The 19,946-nt window shown below is 37.3% G+C and overlaps 1 protein-coding gene across 1 annotated transcript; it reads left to right on the top strand.

Annotated features, from left to right (window-relative positions):
- The first annotated feature begins 2,982 nt into the window (after positions 1-2,982).
- On the top strand, positions 2,983-19,642 carry nxph2a (neurexophilin 2a). Its single transcript, XM_058786052.1, has 3 exons — positions 2,983-4,126; positions 4,227-4,369; positions 16,807-19,642. Exons 2-3 carry the CDS (start codon positions 4,325-4,327, stop codon positions 17,563-17,565), a joined length of 804 nt encoding a protein of 267 aa, XP_058642035.1. The 5' UTR covers positions 2,983-4,126; positions 4,227-4,324; the 3' UTR covers positions 17,566-19,642.
- The last annotated feature ends 304 nt before the right edge of the window (positions 19,643-19,946 follow it).

The following is a 19,946-nucleotide window of genomic DNA, read 5'->3' as shown; positions in this document are numbered from 1 at the left end:
TGCCTGCCCATCCAGTCCTGATGGTTAATGGTAAACACTGCTGTCCTTAATGGAGGCTCGAACCCGAGGCTCGGCTTGAGCGCTGAGTTCAAACCCCATTGCAGTACTACCTAGAGGGAGAAAAACAGAAATAGAGGAGGAGATGGGGAGGTGGAGGGATGCCAGAAGAGTTGATGCAGGGACTGTGCAGTGAGCGCTGCTTATATAGGCTCGTAATGATGATTGACAGGACTGAATGATTAGGCTCCTCCCGAACCTATGTTTGGAACTTCATTAAATTTTTGGTTAGATACTTTGACATTTAAATAATACAACACCTATGGTCAGTACCTTTTCTAGGCATAGGCAAGCTAGGCGGTCGCCTAGAGCGCCACCAGCTGGAGGGGCGCCAATGAGCACGTACTACATTTTAACAGGGTTGTGATCAAGAGTGGCAAGGACACCCTGAAGTATGATTGCCGCCCACACTGGATCCCCCAACATCATTGGGCTAGAGGACTGTCATTCTGACGATGCCTGTATGCCATTGGATCAGAGCGCTGTCAATTGCTGCCTCTGATTGTTGCATGCAAAGTTTGCATTTGGATTTGGAGCCCTCAACAATGCCATTAGATCAATGGGTTCTGTCAGTGCTTTGGCAAGGTAAGGCTTTTTTTTTTTCTTTTTTTTTTTTGCCATGCAAGTTCAAAGGCCAATTTAAAATATTGGTACATAAAAAGTGCACAAAATCAGTATTTGTGGCAGTCGAGAAATCATGTTTAATGTGAAACTGGTCTAAAAGGTGTGCGTTTTTGCGCCAATGCATTGTTAAAGGTTCAGTGTGTTGTGTATCTTTTACAGCCAATTAAGAAATATTAGTGTTGTAAAATTCGCTAATTCACAAGATCAAAACATACTTTATTAAACCGCTTTGTCAAATTTAACGCATCCTTACGGAAGTGTCGAAATGCTGAATCAATTAATTCGCTTCCAAAAAAAATTAAATAATAATAATTCGCTTCCAACAGCGCTTAAAGGGAGCAGCGGCATACATATAGAGGGCAGAGCGTCGCGTTATTTAAAGGGGAAGTTCACGCGTCAATGAGTAATAAAAGAACTACTAGCTGCATTCCGATAACTTTTATGCCACTGATCAGGCTTTTATATGTAGTTTGGGGTAACAAAAGGTTTTATAGGTTTGACTGAAATAATAATGCAATAACTGACACAACAACAACAAAACAATTGAACAAAAAAACAAACAAAAAAAACAAAAACAGATAAAGTCAAAAAGTAGCCGTTGATAATACCTACACATGTATCCAAATCCTTTGTAATAAAATTAATTTAGGCCTATGTGTGATGACAATTTCTTAGCAACTATGTTACATAGAGCTACACAGGCATCCAGTGGCTATAATGGTATAATAAACTGTGCAAAATGTTTAATCATAACAATCAATTTACAAATAGGCCTAATGCGTTCAGATTTGTGGAACTCACAATGCCCTGAATTTCCAAAAATATTGTCGTTACTATGACAACCAATTTAAATGTGACAAGAAACTGATGTCTGAAAAAGAAATATATATATATATATATATATATATATATACCCGGACCACAAAACCAGTCATAAGGGTCAATTTTTCGAAATTGAGATTTATACATCATCTGAAAGCTGAATAAATAAGCTTTCCATTGTTAGGATCGGACAATATTTGGCTGAGATACAACTATTTGAAAATCTGGAATCTGAGGGTGCAAAAAAATCAAAATACTGAAAAAATTGCCTTTAAAGTTGTCCAAATGTTTTTGTCCAAATTTAAGTTTTGATATATTTACGGTAGGAAATGTACAAAATATCTTCATGGAGCATGATCTTTACTTAATATCCTAATGATTTTTGGCATAAAAGAAAAATGGATAATTTTGACCCATACAATGTATTTTTGGCTATTGCTACCAATATACCCCAGCGACTTAAGACTGCTTTTGTGCTCCAGGGTCACATATAATTTGTAAATGTATCAATGTTGTTATTTAAGATTTGAGTGTTTACATAATCAGTTTTATGTTATTTTGTATGTAATCTTAATTATCTTGTTTAGGTGTGGGAGCTGGAGGGGGGGATAAGGGCGTCAAAATGGCTAGAAACGGCCCTGCCTATGGTTACACTTTATTTCGATAGTCCACTTTAGACATTCTACTAACTATAAGTAACTTTGCAACTACATGTCAACCAGTTCTCATTAAGTTGACATGTACTTGCAAAGTTTCTCACAGTCAGTATATTGTATGTTGTGGACCCATCAAAATAAAGTCTTAGAAGATATTAAGCAGACAGTCTACTAATACTCTAATGACTGCTAGTTGACATGTAGGTACATATTTAGTACATAGTTTACATTTAGTGCATATTTTAATTAATCCAAAGAATAGTTGATGTATGGTGGGGACCCCCTCCCTCCCTATGGACTGCGTTGATGAGAGTGATGTAGAAGTATTCACCATGAAGCTTACACTGCTGATGTACCTGATTTCACAGTAAATGATCTAATTTTCAGCAGTAAGAAAAAAAAGTTTTAAAGCTTGTATTTTGTACAACATCACAGTAATATATGATATGAGAACAGTAGGGCCTGTAGATAGGGAATATGTGTTATTTAATAAAAATATTATTATATTTTCAGAATGACATTTTATTATTTTTTTTTCAAACATAGTCAGTGGGGTAAAACGCCCCCAGTGGGGCAATGAGCAAGTTATTCTGTTCAGAACATCAAATCCTTCGTTTTTCCATCAAATGTATTCTACCTAGTTGGTTAGATTTTATATTTAAAAATTACCTCAAGTTAGCATCAGCTAACTTTTTTTTTTTTTTTCCAAATAGGCTATTATAATTTTTGTAATCCATAATTATTGATTATATTCTTTTTTTATTTTAAGATAAAACTGCATGTATCCTGATTTTGCTGTAAACGATTGAAGCAAATTGCTTTGTCAGACTGGGGGGCATTTTACCCCACCCATGGGGGCGTTTCCCCCACTCTACCCTATAATTGAAAATTATAGGTTATTATTACAGCACTGTAATAATTTTGAGTCATTTTAAACACGCGGTGGCGCTATTGACACGTTTATCCGTGAGATCTGTGGGACTGCGTTCACTGCATTGAATTGCACTGCTCACAGTTTAACTGCATAGTAACTCCAGACACAGTCAGAGAGGACATGCCTCATTGCACACTTGCAATTTTTGCAATGTCAACACTTTAATCTCACTGTGTGTGGGTGTAGCGTAATGTTTCACTGTTGTTTTGCACTATATTTCACCTTGGGTAAAACGCATCAGCGAGTCTGACTCAATCCTTTATCTGTCTACTTTTCTCTAATGCTGTTAATGCTGTGGCTTATACAGCCTTCAGTAGCATATTCAATAAATAAACAAGACTGCAAACTTGCTATAATTACAGTATGGACGGTTTTATCTAGCTTACCTGAGCCACTTTGTTCGTCCCCTCAAATCTTTTCGGAATTTTTAGACAACTTTAAAAACACGAACGAGGCTAATTTATATGCGAATATATTAGATATGCTGTCATTATGCTAATCTGTCTTTATAAAACCCTCAGCTCAGATAAAGACGAAAAACAGACACTTGTCCACAATGGGTTAATCAGTTGACGTCTCTCAGTTGAGAGTCCCTCGCACGCGCTAAATCTGAAGAGCACTTCAAAGAGGGATTCACATCACCACACACATACACACTCACAAATCAAACTGCAGACGAACAAACTAAGATATTGAGCTTTTGGTAAAAGATCGACTCTACTTTGGGGCTGTATAAAACTTTAATAAGAACAAACTGCCATAAACAAGAAGACCGCGCGAGCGAGGAGTCGCATCAATCAGGCTTCACACCTTCGCGCTGATCGGACTCGGCGCGTTTCGTAAGTCATCGCTGCGCTATTGAACAGTCACTCGGACACTACTTTCCAATAAAAACCTATTTCAAAAGCAGCCTTTCCTGTCCCGAGCACATTTATCAATATCACTGACGCCTTCGGGACCTTCTCCAGCTGTGCCGTCATAAACCCCGCTGGTTACCGTCACTTTTCAACATGATCAACACCTTTTGTCAAGGGTAAGCAAACACTTTGCTTTATGGAGTCTGATGCCATTCAACTCTTCAGACAATAATTTTCTGATAAACGCATTGAATGTCGTGTCATTTTCTAATTCAGGTAGTTGAGAGCAATGGCACCTTCTTGTAAACCCTGCGAACTGGATATTTGCTTCTCACACCTCAAGTAAGAGTCAAAGACAATTTTCTGTAGTCAAGATGCAGATTCTTTCAGCTGTTTTGCTGCTGTTCTGTTTGCACAAGGTGAGTACCATCCCTTCCATGTTCACATATATATGAAAACTGCATTCGATTATGTTTAAACTTTGAGCAATTTAAAGCAGTGATGCAAATTTAGTGAAAACTACTTAATTAAAATAAAATAATAGTATATGCTATGTATAATTCTGGTGAATCAGTCAATCATGCAGTTGTCTTTTAAATGCATTTTTATTTGCTTTTCCTGGTAGAAAGTAGAAAGACACATTTATCAACTTTTTTATTTCTCATGCATTCTGTGATTGATTCCAAAAGGATTCGTTATAGCTGAGGTGATATACCTTAGTTTTTTTTTGTTTTTTTTAATGTGCAATACCGTGTTGAATATCAACTATATGAAAACTAATTGAAGCAAGGATTTAATTTCGAATGCATTAACTTTATGACTTTAGAAATGTTGAATTTAGGACAATGCCACTTTAAATCCCTCAGAAAATGCTTTCAGGAAAAAAAAAAAAAAAAAAACGGTCAAATATTGTATAGAAGTATTTTTTATAGATGTACAAGATGCACGTGTGGATGGATGGCAGATAAAACAAAATAAGTGCAATGTTACAGGTAGCTTATAAGCCATCTCAATTGAGTATATAAGTATTAAATCTATTTATGGAGATTAATCAAATATGTGTATTATTCCCTTTTTTTGCCATATGTCTTATTAACAAATAGATTTTGATTAGAATGCATGTCATATGCATTTTTAGAGAAAAGTAATTTCGTTTTTTAGTTTTTTTGTATAAATCTCTTACAGTCATCCAGAAATTTTCCAAATCACTTCAAAATCACCAGCGTCACAGAACTGCATACGAATGTAATTTTCAGTTAGATGTGTTTATGAAGCCCGACCTTGCACATAATGACTTTTAAGATTTGGCTGTCCACTGAACTCTTGAGAAACAGTACCTGTGGGAATGGCTTCTGTCTTTGAGTACATCCACTTTTGTACAATCCTCCAAAGGCAGCGTCCCGATGGATTAGAGTCCCTACAGTCTCTCTCTCTCTCTCTCTAACACACACACACACACACACAGTGATTCAAATACTGTAGAAGTAGCCCAGCATCTGTGCTGCTCCCTGGGGACAGATAAGAGGGTCAGAGCCTTCACTCTAGTAACTATTCATTCCATGACATCTGCTGCAGTCAACCTCTGAGAGCAGGACGGAGAACAATGTGATCAGCACTAAATCCACTTGAGCACAACCCCACGACTCTATTGTTTAGACACATTTCCTTTCATTCCTCATCTTTGTGTAATGATTGTTCTCTGCATGGCTGAAGTTCAGCACAGTTGGCCTTTGCTGCCAGAGCGCCGCTCTATTTAACACTCCCTCTGTTGTGCTTTGCTCTTGTTCATGCATAAGAAGCATAACAGCCATCAATCTCAGCTCAAGTTTTTACAGAGCGCTTACAGAGTGTTTGATAGAAGATGATCGAGGAAGGTGGTGTGTAATGTCCACACAGCTGACTCCAGCAGCACACAGATGTTTGTTCATTATACAAGCGACTGAGAAACACTTACATGATGTCGGTCAGTAAGAATGGCACGTGAATGTCTGTAAGTCGTCGGAAACTCTGCCTCAGCCGAAATCTTAACTCAGAGGGCACGTTTGAGTACGCAGACTTAAATGGTTTACGGAGAGCAAATTTAAAGCCGGAATAATGATTCGCAGTGAATTCCCTATCGCGAGGTCGTCCAGCTCTCCCGCTGTCTTTGTGTGCAATTAGCTGTGATTTCATTATTTATTTACTGGAGGAAAACTAGCGGTGGAGAATTTACTAAAAATTTACAGTGCTCGGATTAGGAGCCACGCTTTAATCTTATGCCTCTGATAATGCCGCATGGCCTGATTGATTAGTTTTTCAGGAAGCTTATGTCAGAAAAACTAATCCGTCTTTGGATTGTGCCAGCCGTGTAAGGTTCTCCGCTCTGGTGCTGTATCACGGAGGCGAATTACAGAGCTGCTGGGCTGTGATAAGGCCCTCGTCTCTTTCACACACCCGTCCCTGCGGACAATAAAAACGCTGTTTATATTCTTCAGAACCTGCTGCAGCCCGAGTCTTCACATCAAGCCCTGGCTGGATTTGCCATGTGAGGGGAGAACGTACATCGGGCTCTCAGAATTGGGCTGAGGACACCAAACGAGGGGAAAAAGGAGTGCCAGAATGGAATCGTGAAATGTGTTTGTAGGTCCAGTAACCCAGAAATTCCTGCGAGAGAGATTACACGAGGATTTCAGCCAGTGCGTCTGTAAATATGAGCGTTTCGCACTAGATTGGCATTATCGCTGCTGGGTTTATACGCCAGTGATGTGTATCTGTGTCTATATTGGGGTCATTGTTGCTTTCCAGATGCCTGCCTCAGTAATCCCTCATAAACAATGTTGTCTGTGACATTTACCGCTATAAGCAGTGATGTTTGGTGGTGTGTGGTTTCTCATGTTTGCTAACTTCATGAGGAAAAAAACAGGAAATGAGTGTTTCACCCAAAAGCAGGTGCCATTTACATTACCATCATTTTTGGTTTGTTTTGTTGTTGTTTTTATAAATTATTGACTTTTTTTTTTTTTCTAGAATAAATAGATTGGCCAGAGAGAACATTCTGATATAGAAACATGATGAACAAAATCTGTGTTTTTGGATATAATAATTATTATTATTTGCTTCAGAGGATTGTACAAATTAGCATGCAGTGCAATTTTTGGCCCCATGTTTAAAATAGATTTCCATAAATAAGCATTCATTTATCACTGTAGGAATCTTAAAATTAAAACTAATTACAAAAAAAAAAAAATTGTCACTTGAACTGCGTTTAGTTTCTCTGAAAGGTTTAATATTTAAAAATGCAATCCTGAATATATGTCTCACACAGTAGACAGTTTATGGTAATGTCATTTGTCGAAATTCTGACTTTTATTTTTTGTCATGGACGTAATGTCAGTGTCATCCATTACCTGAGATATAAAATCAATGCTTTTCCACTTATGGGCTGGAGACTGTGATTTCAGAGCGTTCCAGAGCTGAAGGACAGGCCTGTATATTTCAGGCGTTTTATCATGATAGATGTGTTGTGAAGCATCTCTGTGACCCAGTGTGTACATCAAAGGCTGGCGTTATTTATTAGTATGGCCATGTACCCACAACCTGTGGTCATTTATTTACTTCACTAATTTCTTTGTTTAGACATCTTTGTTACACTCTGTCAGTATTAATATCAATTTCAGACATAGAAACATATTTAAAGGTATAGTATAGTACCCAAATATGAAAATTTTGCAATCATTTACTCACCTTAATGTCTTCCAAACCTGTGTGACTTTATTTATTTTGCTGAATGGAAAAGAAGGCATTTAGCTTTCACTGTATGGACAGTGAAAACACACATAGAGACACATTTTTCAGAATACTTTTTTTGCTTCAAAGAAAGAAAGTCATACAGGTTTGGGACAACAAGGTGAGTAAAAGGACAGAATTAGAATGTTTTGCGTGAACTATCCTTTAAGTGTGCAGATTTAGTATTTGTGACCCTGGACGACAAAACCAGTCTTAAGTGTCAATTTTTCGAAATTGAGATTTATGCATCATCTGAAAGCTGAGAAAAATAAGCTTTCCATTGATGTATGGTTTGTTAGGATCAGACAATATTTGGCTGAGATACAACTATTTGAAAATCTGGAATCTGAGGGTGCAAAAAAAATCGAAATATTGAGAAAATCACCTTTAAAGTTGTCCAAATGAAGTTCTTAGCAATGCATATTACTAATCAAAAATTAAGTTTTGATACATTTACGTTAAGAAATTTACAAAATATCTTCATGGAACATGATCTTTACTTAATATCCTAATGATTTTTGGCATAAAAGAAAAATGGATAATTTTGACCCATACAATGTATTTTTGGCTATTGCTACAAATATACCCCAGCGACTTAAGACTGCTTTTGTGGTCCAGGGCCACATTTGTGTATCATGTTATAAGATTAAAACATTTTTCTATTCTCCATTTAGATTTTCAGCTACTTCATTATGACCATATTTCTTTCACCTGCATTTTTTAATTCATCCCTTCATCTTTTATTCTGTCACTCTGATGTGATGTCAGCGCTCTTCAATGAAGAACCTATCATCTCTATGAGAAATCAAAAAAGACTTCTCTTTTTTTTTTTTTTTTTTTGCTTCTGCTGTTTCATTGTCTTCAAAAAGAGACTGGTATGTCTAAAAACAGTTAGGATTCCTCCTAATCAAAGAACAAAGGCATCTACTGTCAGTTGTAATGCTGCGCTGACAGACAGGAAGGGTTGGCTGCATATGCTTCACAAGCGCGATTCTCACTATTTATATTCGTATGATCTTCATCCAAATCAAAGAAGGAAATTAAGAAGGTGAACAAAGTACCGTTGGAAACAGAACATCAGAAGTGCTCCCAATCAGGAAGTTTAAAGAGCTGCGCACATTTATTTCCTGATCGTTACTCTCCAGTGCTGTTTTTGCATGTGAAACGTGTGATCGTAGCTGTTATTCTTGCTGAGGACATGTCAAACACATTTGTAGGAATGAAGATCAGACAGATGGTATAATGGGATTGTAGAGGTGTTGATAGGATGATAGTTACACCAGCAGAGTGTGGAACAAAGAACCGACAGGTATTAAAGGGGAAAAGAACAAGAATCACTCCTCACTTAACAGTCCTGGTCTTGTTAACCAATTATGATGTACAGTATAACACAATAGCACCTTGTCTGACTCCGTTGTATTGGCCCTTGATGCGTTTTCACATATTTTTCAGCGGCTTGATCCCACAGTTGTTGACTTATATTTAGAGCATGTTAATGCATGCAATTAATCAAACACGTTTAAAGCTAATGTTAACACATTTACATAGTTGTTTATTATAATGGTTTCATTCTGTTAACATCAACTGCTTGCCCCGTCTCAAAAATGTTTCACACAAAACCTGAAAAATAATTGGTTAATAATAACTTAATTTCCTGTTCGTTGTCCTATAATAATTATTAAGCATGACTGACATGCAAAAAGCACTGATAAAAAAAGGAGAAGCTGCTTTTTATATTAAAAGGACTGAGATTTAGTATGGGTATATGGGAAGTATGGGCATTTTATGTTAATCCTTAAGAAGGAACTACATGTGATAACGTTAGCTACAGAAAAAAAAAACAACAACAATTATTTATTATAAGCAGTGGACAGCCCTATTATCCCTATTGTCCCCAAAATATTTTTGAAGGCCTCTCCCCGTAGGTTTTCTCTGGTACATTTTTTTTTTTTTTTTTAATTTACAGAAATTAGGAATGTCTATAGATAAGCAAAACTTACTAAAATAATTTTCATTATTTTTCATAAATTTCATAATTACATAAATATCAAGAGCTAAATATTCTTCAGGGATCCCACTCTTTTTAACCAACCAATATAAATTTTACATGACTTTTACAGTTGTTTGTGCTTTGCTTATATATGCATAATTTCTATCCAATAAAATATTTTGGAGTTAACTAAAAATATATATCTATACATTTTCTTTATAAAAATGCCCTTGGCATATCTATTAATTTATTGACTTTCCAGGTCTAGAAAAAACACTTTTAAAAAAATCAGTCTGCCTCATACAGACCATGGGAACACTGGTTCTTTAAATAAGTCGTTCAGGGAGTAAATTTAATAAGAAACATCTTGTTTTAGCCCATTTTAATGCTTGTTTGGTCATATTGAGGCCAGTTTGGGAGTTTTCTGATGCCCCCTAGTGGGCCCCGGACCCCAGGTTGTGAACCTCTGCTTTATGACACTTAGTTGCTGTTACTAAAAATATTAAATCTATTAATAAAATTACATTTATGATGCATAACCGCAATATGACCCTCTTACCAGAGAAATTAAGCAGGGAAAATGAGAAAGTACTGAAATGCTACTAGCACACATGTAGGTCTTCTAATACTTCTTTTTTCTTACTTCATCATTTTAAAGTCGTATCGTTTCAGAATTTAACATTTTAATGCAGAGTTCCATACAAATGTTCAAGCTTGCATTTCATTGGCCTCACATCACTTTAATTGCAAGTCATTGAAAGCGACCGTACCTCTGATTGGCTACAGCTCTGACCGGATGATTTAAGGGTCCGGTGACTGAGGCAGCCATGCATGAGCGTTTGGCGCTGTAAGGGTCAGGTGCTGATGACAGGGGGATTATATGGCATTAGACATGCAGCACAGCGTACAGTGCTACAGCGATCAGTCCCGGCTGAGGGTGAGGATTTCTCTCTTTGATCCTCTCCACTGAACACCTGCCATTTGTTAGCAGCCTGGCTCTTGATTAAGACTGATGGGTTTCGGGTGTGCGGCTGTTTCACCCATCAGGGTAGCAATCTATTCTGCGGCTGTGTGTAGACTCAGGCCCCCACCTGCCTTCTCAGACCTTTGGGGCCTTCTCTTGAAACTGCTCTTTGTGTGAATCATTACAAATGAAATGCCATGTAACACCACACAGGAGAAACACTGGGGGAGACGAAGAGAGAGAGAGAGAGAGACAAAGGTAGGAGTAAAATGACAGAGACTTTGGGGAGGAACAGTGGGCTGGACAGGTGTAATGGAGAGGCAGCTGCTGCCATGTTCAGTACTCTACAACAAGAAACTGCAGTTTGGTTGAATTGTGGGTGACGTTTCTAAAACAAATGCCCTTTTATGTGTTTAGTGTATTAGACAATTTGGCCTGGATGTTGTGTGTTGTGTATTTAATGACAGTGTACTAAGGTGTCTTTTGTTTGAGAACATCAGAGAGCAGGTTTAGGAGATCTCAGATGGTCGACCCACTTAAGTGTAGTGTCCCGATCCAATCCCCCCCTTCCTATCACTTCACTTTTTTGTCTGCTCTTTATACAGTTAAGATTATGAAATAAAATAAAATAAAAAAAATGTGGTTATTCTACTGGAAATTATGCATTATAACAATAATAGCTTAAAGGAATAATTCACCTACAAATTTATATTCTGTCATCATATAATGATCCGGGAGTCATACCAAACCTGTTTGCTGTAATTTTTTTGTGAATCACAAATCTTTTCACAGCTCTAATAGTGATGTCTTTCAAGCCCCACAAAAGACAGGCATGCATAAATTAATAATGAATGAATGAGTAACTATATTCCACTTCTGAAGTCATTCAGTAGTGCAAGGAACGGACTAAAATCTGTTTTCATCTAGATTTAAAATGACAATTCGTTTCTTGATACAAACATGGCCGTGATTTGAGCTTTGTTCGAGGGAACTGTTGTTATTAAATGATGACTTACAGAAAACGTCTGTTTCTCATACAAAACTAATTAAGCGTATAGCGTTAGTTCTGGCAGGTCACGTGAGTCAAGCGTGCATCGGCTGACTCTCAGCTGATCACATCTGCCTACAACACCTATCACAGCATTCCTATATAAGCTCTATTTAGTATTATTCAGCAGCTTTTTTGCTTGCTCAGGAGCAAATTACCCTCCTCCATCCCCAGCTCCTCCTTTCTCCACAGTCAGGACTTGGCTTTCTGATATTCCTCGTTGAATCAGACTCATTTTATCTTGAATAATGTATTACACTTAAATATCATTAAGTACATTAATGATATCTGCTTTGTTCTGTTCTGTTTACCCTAGGGGGGTTATTGTTGTTGCTCTCCCTGCTCATTCATGACAGGCTGCATGGATAGTCCTCATTCCTGACAGAATTACATTACTACAGAAAATGTGAAATATCATGCATGAGTTGTACTGTGTTCATTGTGCTTTCTGTTTTTTTGTTGTTGTTTTTTTTTTTTTTTTGGAACTTGACACATTGAGTTGTACAGTATATAAATCTTCAAACAAATTATCCATTGAAAAAAATAACATCATACAGCTGGGATGGAATGACATGAGGGTGAGGTTGAAAAGCTGGAATGCACTTCAGGTCTTTTAAAACATGAACAGATTTTAGAGCACTCATACACTTGCTAACTTTAAAACTGGTTACAGAGAAAAACTGGGCGTCGTACACTAAACAAATGAGGATTACACACTACCTGACTTTCAAATTGTCCCCAGACTCAACCAATTTGTGCAGAAACATGCCTCACTGAAAATAATGTGTTCTAAAAATCAGATTTTCTGTGAAATCGATCAACTCTGACTGCCCATTATCCACAGATTTGCTCGGACTTGTGGCAACTAGCGTTGGCTCATCCAGACCGCAAATCCAAGCAAAAATCTGGGCAAAAGTCAGAAAAAAGCAATGCATTTCAGCCTTAAATAATGTCATAATTTTTACTTTTGGGTGAAACAAATATTTTTTAAATGTTTAAACAAAGGCAGAATATAAAATTCAAGGAAGTAAACCCTCAAAATAAGGTACAAATCACAGCTGCACTACTATGCTGAACAAACAGTCTCTGGGGCTGAGAAATAGGGAGACAGCACAAGAAAGAGAAATGGACGGAAAATGACAAGAAGGTGCAGGTCTGACATCCAAACAGATTCCTGCCCCGGGGCTGGAGAGCCATCACAGCCATCAGAGGTGTGCTACAGCCAGACGAAGCAAATGCATTTTAACAGCATCCTCATCCATGATCCGCCGCTGAGATGTCCCTGACTTCTTAATAACTTTCTAGAGGGCTAGTTCTGGTCACCACGGCAATTACCTTTATGTCAAGCCGTAAAAGATATGTCCACCCCAGGGACTGGCAGACAGCTTGCTCCATAATGCTCATTACAGATGAACGTCTAGACTGATTCTTCTCTCACTTTGTGGATGTCATATCATGACGCTGTCGCTAGGCCAGCTTTCGCTGTGGGTGACTGACACATTGTACAATACGTTATCAAATTACAGATATTTATCAGATTCTTAAACCATTTAATTTATTTGATGGTATAGATTGGTTAGACTATATATGCTGATATCTATGTATACATGTTTTGTTTGTTTGTTATATACACACACACACACACACACACTACTCTTAAAAGGTTTGAGGTCAGTAAGAATTTTCTTTTAAAGAAATGAATACTCATGCATTAAGTTGATCAGAAGTGACAGGATGACATGTATAATTTTGTAAAATATTTATATTTCAAATAAATGCTGTTCTTGTGAACTTTTCATTATCAAAGAAACCAACAAACAAAAAATGTAACAGTTTTAAAGAAAATCATTAAGATGCAAAAATGTTTTAGCATTTATAATAACAAGAGCATCAAATCAGCCTATTAGAATGATTTACTTACTACATATACTAAATTTATACTAAATACAAATTTACTATTTACTAATACTTACTAAAAGAAAATATTTGATTGCACATTGTAATATAATATTTTACAATATTACAGTTTTACTGTATTTTTGATCAATGGAGAGTATAAGTGAGTTTTCAGAAACATTTTTCAAAACAAACTTACAGATCTCAAACTTTTCAATGATAGCATATATAAATAATTGTTTATATATATTTAAATAAAATGTGTACGTATACACACACACACACAGTATATGTTCAGTATGTATATTTCTACTATAGATTGGTTAGACTATGTATAATCTATTGCTGTGGACTGTAGGAGTCTTTTTTGTCTAATATTTTATGTAATTATTTGCAAAAATAAGTAAATAAAAAATCAAGTGATATATATATATTGCATATATACTGTTAACTGCATCTGGAGAGTTTCATGTTGTCAAATGTTTCCTGATCATAGTTAATATGATAAACTGTGGTAATTCTGATAGAAGTATGCTATTTGTGTAAGCATGAAATGAAAGTAAATATCTTTCTATTATTCTGACTCTAGCCTGCAGGACAGTACTGAAGTTTAGTTAAAGTCTTAATTAACGTCCTTAGATTTCCCCCTCAGCAAACCTCGTATGCCTTACCTCTACCAAAGTCACAGCTTCAGTCCTTCCCTCGAGTTAGACATCAAACATATTACCAAAATACGTGTAGAATTACTGCCACCCTACATGTAGGAAAGAGAGAGAGAATGAGTGAGGTAGAGAGGGGAAGGATTGGGACCGATTGTCAGCACAACCTTTTAAGTTTTCCTCTCAAGGCAGTAAAACGTTTTATTTTGCCTGTGATCCCTCTACTTGTCACAGCAATTTCCCCAGTTGTTCATCATCCTTTAACTGCTTCCACATTAGCATTATCATATCCTTCCTGCTTCACCTGAAGTTGTCTCTCACCACAATTTCTCTAAAAGTGAATGGTATTCATCTTCCCTTGTCAAGTCATTGAGGCCTGCGAAATGAAAAATGAAGCGACTCGCAACCAAGAGCGAGAACAGAGATATGAGCGCTCTAGTTTAGTGAACATCGTACAAGACCGGGGGGACTCAAAAGTGAATAAATGTTTCATCAGATACAAAAATCTCTATTTCTCTCTTCTCATTTCCATTGAGGGTTATCTTCAATCTCTGTTGAGTGGACTTTCAGACGATGCTGAAAAAGTTTCACCTGCAGCCCATGAATTCATTACGGAAATGTACACTGCATTCTTTCTCTCTCTGTTTTTACGTGGAGGTATTGTCTTAATTAAGTTTTGTGAAGAATGATAGATGAACAGACCCCCCAATCCATGGGAGACACATTGATTTCACATTATACAGGGAACTTTCAAATTACTGGGCTATTACTGGCTGTTTGCATCATTTATAATGTTGTGCATGATGTTCTCAAGCTGTTGCGTTATTTGACAACAACATTTTACACCCATTTCAAATTTTACACAGACGATCAGAAATGTTATTTTGTTTACATACGATTTTTAACCATATTTGATAAAGCACAGCCTCTGAAACACTGATACGCTCCGGACCATTTTAGATGGAAATGTCTTCATGAATGTAGTCCTTTGCTGACTGAGTTTTCATCCGCTGCTGTTAAGCTTACAGCAAAATTAGTAATTATAGAGAAAATACAGGGTTGCTCGTCTGTGCGATTTCAAACAGCCCTACTTTCACATCTGCTTCAGCAAATGATCCTCTCAGCCGTGCCTCAGGATGGCAGCCTGCGCTAATTACCAGCCAAACTAGTTTGGCTTATTTCTACAAATTATTAAGACTTTATCTTAAGTGGACCAGAACTCAATCCTGGAGCAAAAAGGTTATTTGGCACATAGGATCAGCACTGCAGTATATTGCAGAAATAATTTCATGTTTACCCTTTGCAGATCATTTGGATGTTTTTTTAAACACTAAAGGTACAAATATATAACCAGGACAGTCGTCACGTAGAACTATTCATGGTTTGTTCATTTTTGTTTACAAATGAAAAGATTTTAAGATTAACATTGTTCCTGTTTAATGCAACCTAAATTATTGGGCAAAGATAACAGCTGTGCTAATATTCCAGCAGGATGGCTGTGACATTGCTTTTATAAAACTAATATTGGGTAACTTACATTTTAGACACAATATTGACAGCTGTGATGTTTATTTTTACCTCCAACAGAGAGAATAACTGGAAGCAAATCCATACTTCGTCTCTGAGCGACACAGCAATGTTGTTTTGGTCCTGAATGAATCAGTGTTTCTGAACGAATGAGTTGATTAATTCGTTAATTCACCTTTAAAGACAGACTGTGAGTGTTGTTAATTGATGGCATATGCATTTGTTGAAGCCATCAGTCCGCATTATTTAATTGCGTTTAACAGTGGAATTCTATAAAGAACATGCGACATGTAAATAATGGCAAAAGAACTGTTAAGTGTCTACCCACAAAGTACTACGAATGATGCACAGTGGAGTATCAAAGTACTTCAATATTTCTATGCCTAATATGCATATTTTGCGATAAACATTCACCTCATAGCTGGTTGGTTTGGTTCATGGCTTATAATCTTCTTAAAAGATCATTTCAATGGGAGAAATGTATAGGCAAAATAATTCTGGAGCCAAGGAAAGTGGGCATGCACTATTGCACTTTACGGTTGTATATGATGTATAGGCTATAGATGTTGTATATGTGACCCTGGACAACAAAAGCAGTCTTAAGTCGCTGGGGTATATGTGTAGCAATAGCCAAAAATACACTGTATGGGTCAAAATGATCGATTTTTCTTTTATGCCAAAAATCATTAGGATATTAAGTAAAGATCATGTTCCATGAAGATATTTTGTAAATTTCTTACCATAAATGTATCAAAACTTAATTTTTGATTAGTAATATGCATTGCTAAGAACTTCATTTGGACAACTTTAAAGGCGATTTTCTCAATATTTTGATTTTTTTGCTCCCTCAGATTTTCAAATAGTTGTATCTCAGCCAAATATTGTCCGATCCTAACAAACCATACATAAATGGAAAGCTTATTTATTCAGCTTGTCGTCCAGGGTCACATATAATGTTGCATATAGTATTATGGATTCTCATGTTTGTGCGTTTGTGCTTTTCGCAGTGTTGTTGGAAGGTCACATGCAGAAGAGCCCATATTCCAGAGGTGGGGCTCGTGGACTGGGGGGAGGCTGAAAACGAGGAGCACCCCTCGCCCAAAAGCGCCAGCCCCCGCGTTCTCAACCCCCTGCGCCTTTTCGCCCGGGGGTCCCCTGGGTTCAAGAGCAACAGGAGGGAGATTACATATTTGGAAAACATTGAGGACTCTTGGGACTGGTTATCTAACCAGACAGATGTCAGAGAGGCGCAGAGCAGGACTAAACGCAGACCCATCGTGAAAACGGGCAAGTTTAAAAAAATGTTCGGCTGGGGTGACTTCAACTCCAACATCAAAACTGTGAAACTCAATCTCCTCATTACAGGCAAGATAGTGGACCACGGCAACGGCACGTTCAGCGTTTATTTCCGCCACAACTCCACGGGCCTGGGGAACGTCTCCGTAAGCCTGGTGCCGCCTTCCAAGGTGGTGGAGTTTGAGATCGCCCAGCAGTCCACCCTGGAGAACAAAGACTCGAAATCTTTCAACTGTCGTATCGAGTACCAGAAAACAGACCGCAGCAAAAAGACTTCACACTGCAGCTATGACCCGTCCAACACGTGTTACCAAGAATCCACCCAGAGCCACGTGTCCTGGCTCTGCTCGAAGCCCTTCAAAGTCATATGCATCTACATCGCCTTCTACAGCACTGACTATAAACTGGTGCAGAAAATCTGCCCCGACTACAACTATCACAGTGACACGCCGTACTCATCCACGGGTTAAGATCCATCCTAGACAGTGAGAACGGTCAAGCTCATTCTCACCATGTGTTTCATCTGATTTAGAAGCAAGGCTACACTACTGGCATCGGCCTATTGTGATACGGCAGTCCCGACGTTTGATGGCAAAATAACTGATCAGCGCTTTTGTTTTTGGCTTTAAACGTCTCACATCCATCCCACGCATCCCAGTTCCATTGGGAATTTGTTTTCCGAAAACAGACCATCTTTCGCTACCTGTCAAGCTAATAAAGCACAGACCCACAGAGGATAGATTATACGTGAAACACCTTTTTATTGTGAGGTTTGTGTGTGTGTGTGTGTGTTAGTGTGGCCTCTTGTTCAGCACTAAATTGTTTGAAGCATTCATGCAGTTGTCAAGATAAGTGCGAACAGGTTAAATCATTCAGAAGAGACATCACTTACAAATTACTCTTAGTTATTTCGCATTTCACAAAAGATCTATGTGTGAATTGAGATTTGTGTATAATTTCAAAGAGTAATTTGCCATGTCTCACGAGAGCACAATTCATTGGACAGGTGGATTTAGTGAATCTGGCAGCCGGTTAACAACCCTTTGTCATGGTCTCGCCACAGAGATCCACATTTCCAGGCTCTAATTAACATTAATTATAGTGGGAAATTTCACTTACAAACCATGACAGAGGGGCCCGGAGCCAAAAACTGAAATTTAGCATGTCAGTCATGTAGCAAACCTCTATTCAGGCCAGTGACTTTGGACTGGAATCAAACTCTTCCGTGTCCTCTGTTCCTGGAAAAGTGAAAAATGTGTAAATACAGACATTTATGCAAACGCACATGAGGGTAATTTAATACAATATGCGAGGCTACCTTGAATTGAGTCTTTCATAATTTAAAACGGTATATGGATATCATTTGAAGGAATCATTTTTGCTTGCACATTATAGTCTAAATGTCAGTGTGTCACAATGAACCAGTTGAAATGCCATAGTCTGATAATCAGAACTGGAATTCTCAGGTTCCATGTGTGTGTGTGTGTGTGTGTGTGTGTGTGCCAAACAGATTATGGCCGTTTATTTCATTTTTCCCATATCAAGGGTGACCGATCTGGATCGCAGTTCTGCTCGAATTGAAAAATCAGATGAATAATTAACTGTACTGATACTCTAATTGTCTTGCCACATGAACATTCGCATCAAGAACATGTCGATACAAAGATAGCTGTTTATAATTGTATTTAGTTTATAATCCCGTGTGCAATTTTGTGAATAGTGTATAAATGTGACTATAAAACCGTGTGTATTTTGCCTTTAACAGATTAATTTGTTTCTTTAATCTATCAATCCAGCATAAACAATTTTCCTACTTTTGGTGTTTGACAGTTATATCAAGTAGATATAGATTTGAGTCATCTAGCTCGTCATGGCTTTATTTTTCAGCAAAATGTATGCTTTGTTTGTCTTCAATATCTGTAAAATACAAAAAAAAAAAATACCTGTGAGCTTCCAGCTCTCTTTTAACCCTCTATGGTACGCATTCACACTGATTTGCTATGAAACCATTTTCACTCAGAAATTACTAGTGAATTTCACAAAGAAAGACACAAATGGTTTTATCTTGAAAAACACTTTACAGTGTGGATAATTTCTTCTCTGATTATTAAATTCTTGTTTCTTTTATAAATCATTGCACACCTTTATTTGCACTTAAATATTTCTCTAAAAACATTAATAAAGCAGTTTATAGAGCACTTTGATGTGCCTCCATGTGGCTTAAAAAAAATTATATTGCTGGTTTCTTTTTAAAACGTCCTTTTATTTCAAACATTGTCATAGTTATTTTTTCCAGTGAAGGAAAAACGATGCTGCCATATAGCAAAACTGCACCATAGAGGGTTAATTTATTGCTTTTATTTAGTATGACTGTCACACGAAGCATATCCAGACAGTTTAATGTGAGATTTGTAGTGAAACATCTGCATATCTGCCGTCGTTTTTATGACCGCATAAAACACTGATTCTACAGTCAGTAAAATATCCTGCAAAATCACATGACCTCTGGATAAAAACATGACATCCTGTGATATGTGCTTCATTTCATCAAGCTCTAATACATGATCATATTCAATAAAAAGCTTTCTGATGTATAGACCCGTGTTACATTATGTGCATATGAAACGATGCACTCTTCCTCAAATGTTAACCTTTTGTTTCTTTCAGAATGGATTGTCATGTTTTTGGCTTTCAACATAGACGGCCTCCCACTATCCGATTCACACAGAAGAAAAGAAAAGAACAAAAGATAAAACTGAATTGTCCTATGATGGAAAAAATAACAACTGCATGAATCCGCAACGTCTCATTAGCTCAGTGGTGCACTTAAAAACTGTCTTCCAGACAGACA

This window comes from Onychostoma macrolepis, chromosome 09 (assembly GCF_012432095.1).
Source record: "Onychostoma macrolepis isolate SWU-2019 chromosome 09, ASM1243209v1, whole genome shotgun sequence".
Lineage (NCBI taxonomy): Eukaryota > Metazoa > Chordata > Actinopteri > Cypriniformes > Cyprinidae > Onychostoma > Onychostoma macrolepis.
The sequence above is the reverse complement of the archived record's forward strand: the minus strand, read 5'-3'. Positions and strand labels throughout refer to the sequence as shown.

What these genes read in the sequence shown, in the direction of transcription:
- nxph2a (XM_058786052.1), top strand. Translation starts at nt 4,325, where the DNA reads ATGCAGATTCTTTCAGCTGTTTTGCTGCTGTTCTGTTTGCACAAG. An exon ending in TGCTGTTCTGTTTGCACAAG is followed by an intron (nt 4,370 to 16,806) that starts GTGAGTACCATC and finishes TGCTTTTCGCAG; the next exon opens with TGTTGTTGGAAGGTCACATG.